This window comes from Kryptolebias marmoratus, linkage group LG4 (assembly GCF_001649575.2).
Source record: "Kryptolebias marmoratus isolate JLee-2015 linkage group LG4, ASM164957v2, whole genome shotgun sequence".
Lineage (NCBI taxonomy): Eukaryota > Metazoa > Chordata > Actinopteri > Cyprinodontiformes > Rivulidae > Kryptolebias > Kryptolebias marmoratus.
Window position 1 is genome coordinate 19,301,088 of NC_051433.1, and position 7,340 is coordinate 19,308,427.

The 7,340-nt window shown below is 42.9% G+C and overlaps 1 protein-coding gene across 1 annotated transcript; it reads left to right on the top strand.

Annotated features, from left to right (window-relative positions):
- Positions 1-624: 624 nt before the first annotated feature.
- LOC108239815 (protein unc-119 homolog B-like) lies at positions 625-6,869 on the top strand. Its single transcript, XM_017422765.3, is given in 6 exon segments — positions 625-875; positions 878-1,033; positions 1,515-1,628; positions 1,726-1,825; positions 2,042-2,214; positions 5,824-6,869. Coding segments are annotated over 6 exon segments (702 nt in total). The 5' UTR covers positions 625-829; the 3' UTR covers positions 5,937-6,869.
- The last annotated feature ends 471 nt before the right edge of the window (positions 6,870-7,340 follow it).

The window sequence follows — 7,340 nt, forward strand, 5'->3', positions numbered from 1 at the left end:
CATGGAGCATATATAGAGACTTTATAAAACTGCAGCTACTCATAAAATGATCTTACACACTTGCAACCCTTCTTGATATATGGTTTCAAGTTTCTTTATTATTATTATTATTATTACTTAGCACATCAATAATACCCTATCCTACACATGCACACACACATCCCTCTATGAGCTGTTGAAGCCATTTTATCTATTGAAATATTTATTGAAGTTACACAAATTCTTTCGCAAACTGATTTACTGCGGTGTTAAATTCATCAAAACCAAAGAGGACTCTTGCTGTCATTTAATTAGGCTGAAATTTAAATAAGATTTGGACAAAAACAACAGCAGTTTGTATGTTGACCCATTTCAGCTGAGCATCTCATTTTATCTGAACAGTGTCGTTGCTCAGGAAAAAAAGAAAACTTTCCGATATTTTAACAGTCTTATTTGGTTTAATGCATTGCGGTTTCAATAAATTATCTATCTAACTTCACTCTATGTATTGTTTAGATTTGTTTGTTTGTTTTTCCCATGGTATTAGAACAGATGAAGAGTTGTCTGTCGCCCCCTGGTGGTCAGTCTTTGAAAGCGCTCTAACCTCGTCCTCTGGCTGGCTGAGCCAGTTGTCATGGCAACTGCACAGCACGCGCTGACGTTACAGTAAGGTTAACCGACAATTCGACACCTGCCGCGCCATCTTTTTCGTCTTCTTCTTCTAGCGTTTTTCTTTCCTTTTCCTTTTTTTTTAAAAAAATATTATTAATATTTTTTTTTATCGAAGGGGGAGACCGCAGCCAGGCTCTCGGGTCGAGCCGCCGGGAAGCCCGAGGAGAGACGGGGAGACATGAGCGGAGCCAAAGCCCGCAGCGACGCGCCTGTTGCTGAAAATGTCTGCGGCGGGAGCGCAAACCCGGCGGAGGCGTCCTGAAGAGGCTGAAGTCCCGGAGGGGCCAGGCGGACAGCAGGCCCGTCACGGAGGACGAGCTGCGGACGAAGAGTGGACACATATGTCCGGAGGATGTGCTGGGACTGCAACTAGCTACGAGAGGTTCGAGTCGCCTCTTATTGTGCGCCTGTTTGTTGTTCGCTGAGCTGCTAAAACCCAAACAAAAATAAGTTCACTCGGCCAATTTGTTCAATTAAACAAAAACAGGTGGACGAAACTGCTGAGGCAAACAAAAAGTGTCAGACGTCATGAGGCAGCTTTTATTGTGTCTATATTTAAAGAGCTCAGAGGGGTGTGTGCAATTAGGAGCTATTAGAGCAGGATAGGTAACTTTGTGATGAAATTATGTCATTATTAGAGCCACTTCATGTTTCATAGTGTACACAACCAGGAGTGAGGGCCTCACTGGGATATAAACATAAAAATAGAGTCCTCTTTATGTCAGGGCCTCTATTTACAGCTGCAGGGAACATATTATAAAGGATATGAAGCTGTAGCTTAGAGCCTTTGTTATGTGAGAACCTGTTAGAAACCTGTTAGTGTTTTATTAGACTTATAACTGTTTCCCTGATTGTGTCTGCAGGGTACCTCTGTAAACCCGAGGACAACGTTTACAACGTGGACTTTGTGCGCTTCAAAATCAGAGACCTGGAGACAGACACGGCCCTGTTCGAGATCGCCAAACCTCCGCATTCAGGTACGGCACATTTTGGCCACCTCTCGTGGCTGGCTGGCGGGTTTGGACGGCGGGCATACGGTGTTCAGAGTGAATCACGGGAAATATCTTGTGCCAGATGACGACGAAGAGCACCGAGAGGGAGACGCGTCCTCGGGACGATTCGTGCGCTACCAGTTCACCCCGACCTTCCTGCGACTGAGGACCGTGGGAGCTACGTGAGTGACTCACACATTTTCCACACACACACACACACTTGAAGATACACTCACCTGTTCCAAAGACGAACAATGAAAACAATTGCAGCATTGTTCTCCATCAGCCACACACACACACACACATACACACACACCCCGCTGACTGCTTTTAGGTGCTCATAATTTTCAAAGCAAGACACAAAGGGGTAAACATTTGCCTTCTCTTCATTCAATCAGGGTGGAGTTCACGGTCGGGAACCGGCCTCTGAACAACTTTCGCATGATCGAGAGGCACTACTTCCGGGACCACCTGCTGAAGAGCTTCGACTTCGACTTTGGCTTCTGCATCCCGAACAGCCGCAACACGTGTGAGCACATCTACGAGTTCCCGCAGCTCTCCGAGAGCCTGGGTGAGTGGTGGCCGCCTAACGCGTCGCACCGCCAACAGGGAACATTCTGGCGCTTCCCCACCGCCGGTACAACAAAACGTTTTTCTTCTGTCACACCTCACGCGAGCTGAGCCGAGCTGGTACCACGCGGTGACGCTGACTCACTGCAGGCCGCTGATTGGTCATGGAGAGAATCATCATCTCTGGGCGTAATCAGTAGGACATGTAATATACACTCACTCTTCCTTGTTTTGTTACGTAATTTCAGAGCCTGACTCAACATTTTACATCACACGTATGGACAGTAAAGTAACCTTTAAGTTTGGAATTATGACCAGGTGTTTTGCCAGTGAATGATAGATACAGTATATAAGCACATTTAGTAACTGTGACTACATATTTAGTTCAGTCCTTCTTTCACCTCATGATCAGAGCACTCAGACGACATTCAAACCCATCACCACGAAAAGCTTGTCAAAAACTCACACCTGTCTAATCCACGGCCATAGGGAAGTTTCGACACAAGTCTTATGCTGAATCAATAATATTAGAAATGCAGGGTAGTCGTGTGTCTCGCCTTACTGCAGCTTCACACACGTAGCATCGACAGCCGATCCTTCCCTCATACTGCCTGCAGCGGAAAATCAGTCAGTCAAAAGAGCTGAGCTTCGATTCAGCTCTACATCATTCCGCTAAACGAGGTGGAAAAAGAAAAACAACCTGCTGCTCCTGTCTGATCATTACTGAAGGCGGCTCGCCCGAGTCTGATTTCAGGCAAACGAGTCTGCTGGCTTATAACTTCAAAAATGAATCTCTAACTTGTAACAGAAATTTAAATTCGTAATTTGTACGTTTTTATTTATTTATTTTTTTAGCATACACAAGTAGAAAGAGAATGGTTTTCACAGTCGTTACTGACAAACTTCAGAGAACAAACAAATCCACCCTGTTTTTGTCGTGAGGCTCGTTTATCGTTCTTCTTAGTTCAGTCATTTGGAAAGTGAGGGCAGCAACTGTGTTGTGTTCCTTGCTAAAAACAAAATGTTTGTTGTCGTCTGTTTCTCCTGGCGGACGTTGTCCCCATCAAGGTGAGGTCTCTTCTCTGGAGCTTTGTGGTCGTTTTAAGCGAGGCAACGCTAGACCTGACGTTGCGCAAGTTGCAGCAACGTGGCTTTATCGCTCCAAGATGACATCTGCTTCTTTCAGAAGGAAGATCTGACCACATGAATGAAACTGCCTTTCTGACCACCGGAGACAGTTCTGTGTACACAAAGTCCTGTGGTGTTTATGAGCCCAGAAGAGAAGAGGAGAAGAGAGATGGCTCCCTCCTTGCAGAATCAGGTTTTAGGTTACATTACAGGATAAAGTAAAGGGCAGTGCTGAGTGACAGTAATTTTCTGAAGTACTTCCTGTCCCACGTGGCTGAACTGATTGTCATGAAGGCGACCCTGACCTTCATCCAGCTGTGGTTTGCGACCTTTACACGCTGAGGACCCCTCTGTCTCTCAGATGCCAAGAAACCGCCGGCCTTTACAAATCAGCTTCTTTTTGTTTTTTTAAATATATTGATATTTTTTTAGCTGATCGATGATTTGGTGACAAAGTTTGGGACAAAGGAATGATCTGAAAGGACCCAAATGCAGACACACTGGAAGCCAAGGAGCCGACTGAAGCAAGTCCAGGATAACTACAGCACTCCTGGGAACATGTCAAAGGCAACAGGAAAGAGTTGAGGAAAACCAGGAAGTACTTATAAATACATACAGGGAGGGTGGTTAGTAAATGGAAAGAGTTGTGATGATTATAAAGGGGTGAAAAAAGTGGGTGAGGAGCTGGACGCAGGGACGACCGAGGACATCGAGTGGCTACGACAATATGACAGTACAAGAACTCAAGTGCCCAAATAACAGAAAACCAAATGAAGCAGTTGGAAACACTAAACACAAGATCAAGAAGACATTCAAACCGTAGGCGACATCTCTCTGGGCCACCACTGTTGGAAACTCAAATTGGGAGATAAGAGGCAAATTTTCCGCCGAGGTCTGCCTGAACTCTAAGTGTTTGCGAGCGGCCCGTTGTTGAAAGTCGTGGCCTACTTCTGCGTCCACGGCGTCCTAAATGATGAGCGTCTGCGCGAGGAACCTGAGAAACCCCGGAAAACGCTTCCAACACTTCCCCCAGTCGTCGCCGTCCAGTGACATACTGGCTTCATGGACTTTATTTCCCTTTTTTTTTTTTTGGTTGCATTCACAGCAGAACGAGGAACGTTAAGATGATGTAACAGTCTGCAGCTCGAGCTCACACGTCGCCTCAAAATCCTCCACCGAATTATAAATTAAATAAATCCCCCAGTTTTCTGCCAGTTAATTTATCTGTTCTTTGTTCTGGTTATTAAAGCTCGATGTAAGTTTGTATAACCCACTCTATTGATGTTTACACGTTTGTTTGTTGGGTTTTTCAGTAATGGCGGGTTTGCAAATGCACATTGAACCAACCTCAACCAAGCCTGCATTATCTGGAGCGTTCAATGTGTTTCTATGTTATTTGGACCAGTTGCTGTGGAACTGTGTCACACACACACACACACACAGTTCCTGAGCTGAAGCAGAAGCTTAAATGGATCCTGGGAAAGCAGATTTAGGAACTACAGTCAGCTGCAGGCGATGTGGTTTCTTCACCACAAAGAGGAGCTAACTGCCTCGTCTAAAAACTCTGAAGAAGTTCCTCCCGTTTCTCTGCTTCAAACTTAAAAAGCAAACCATGTTTATGGGAAACAGTCCACACTTATAAAGCCACTTTTTAACCTCATCCAGGTTCTGCAAAGGGCTTACAGCGTTTGTCATTCACACAAACACACTCATTCAGTGCTTTCCGTTAAATATTTTACATTGTACTTATATACAACTCTATTTATTTTACCAGAACTTAATATTCAGACCATTACTTATCTCTATGGAGCATGTGATACGATTATATTTGGAAACAGTACGTGCTACTGAAAAAGAAATAGGGCACTGTTAACACTAAACGAGTGGTTTAGATTTTAGAACAGTCCAAAAAGCAAACCTGGTTGTTTATTTCCTAACTAACCACAATCGCTCTCCCTCTCCTCATGTATCGTTTCTGGCACACAACAAGATGGAGGAAAGTCCAAGCTCCTGGCGTAAAAACAAAAAACCTGAATTCTGCCCAAAACACTAACTTTGCCAGGCCTCCGCGTTCGAATCAGCCAACTCCAGTAGTTTCCTAAATCCTGACGGCCTGTTTGAGCTCCGCTGCAGAAAACAAACCCACTTGTGATCACCGCCTCTTACCTTTGGACTGCTGCACACAAAACGCACAAAGAGTCGATCCTGGAAGGAAAACCAGGCCTCAAACTTCGGCTCATCCAGACTAACGTTGGCAGATCTTTGGCCTATGTTCAGTTCCAAAAAATGATGTAAAGTTCCTCTAAAACTACTTTTGGTTTCCACTAAATATTAATTGAAATTAGTCATTTATTGCCTTTGGACAATGATACTTTAATGTCTTTTTTTTGGTTTTATACAGTTATATAGATTTTTATATATTTCTAAAGTACAGAAAAGACATCGGATGGTCACTAACACCCACATGTTGTCTGTTTTACAGTGCGTCAGATGGTGGAGTGTCCTTATGAAACCCGCTCGGACAGTTTCTATTTCGTCGACAGCAGACTGGTCATGCACAACAAAGCAGACTACGCCTATAACGGAGGACAGTGACGAACGCATCACCTCGTACTGACCGACGGACACGCCTGAACGTTCGGCTCAAACCCTCACACAGGGACCCGACAGCTGCACGTGTGGTTGAGCTGCCTCTTGGGTTTGTAAAAAAAAAATAAAAATAATAATAATAATTTCACTGGATGTGTTTTATACAGCTGAAGGTTAGCGTTAGTTTCTGCTCTGACACAAGCAGGAAGCTCAGCATTGGCTAATTTATCTACTTTTAGGAATTAACACATCTCATCTCTACCTAATGTGTCGGAAGCAGGTCAGACGGCTCTCGGATGGATGTTTTGTCTCTCTTTAGGTGCCATACACACACACACATATGAACACACACACTCAATCCCCGAGTGACACACAGTTTTTATGCTAGGGTTGTCAGAGGCAGCTGTTCTCAGAGCCGCCGCCTCCACAATCCGCTCCAGACAACATCGGGAGGAAAAAAAAAAAAAGAAGAGGAACCATTGACAAACAAAACAAAACAAAACAAAACCCCTCGTGTCAAACACACATGGTCACTCCAATCCTCCCTGCTCCCACCCTCGTACTGTGACAGGCTGGACTTTTTAATTCACATTCACGTCAGAAAAACACATCACTTCATTATAATGCGAGTTTTTGTAGCCATCTTTAAAAAAAAAAGGGTTCAAGTAGGAAATTCCTTCTATAAAGAGTGGCAGATATCTTGTTGTATGTGAGGATATGGATAACAAAAAAAAAATCTGTTTATTTAAGATTAATTTAAACAAAAAACAAGGAGGGGTTTTAGTTACCATCCGATTGTGTTTTTATCAGGTCTAACATCAAACAGTATCAGAAGTTGGCATAAATCTGAAATAGCTTTTTGTTTTTAGCCTGATAATGTGCTTCTTCTGAGGCTCTGTTTTACCTTAGTTTTTAAGTTCAAACGTGATGTTTGTAAAATATATATATATATATATATATATATATATATATATATATATATATATATATATATATATATATATAGTTATATAAATAGTTTGTAAAAAGTCAATAAATGTACATTTTCAGATACCAGATATGCAATGATTGTGTTATTTGTGTGGATCTGCAACATATTTATGCTTTCACCTCACCTCTGTGTCACAGCTTCATCTTCACTCCTCACATCTTTAAACACTGATAATTACTAGAGCAAAAACTTGATATTTAAAAAAACAAAAAAAAACAACACATGGTTTAGGCTCTTGGATTGTTTTTATTCCATTTTTTAGATTTATTCAGTGGTTCAGATGTTTTGTTTGTCTGTTTGTTTGTTTGTGGGGTTTTAAACAGATGCTCGGGTTTAAATGGGTCAGATGGAGTTGAGACAACAAGTTCTAAAAGTGGCCACCAGGTGGAGCTATTTTAAAACAAAGTTCCAGCTTTGTT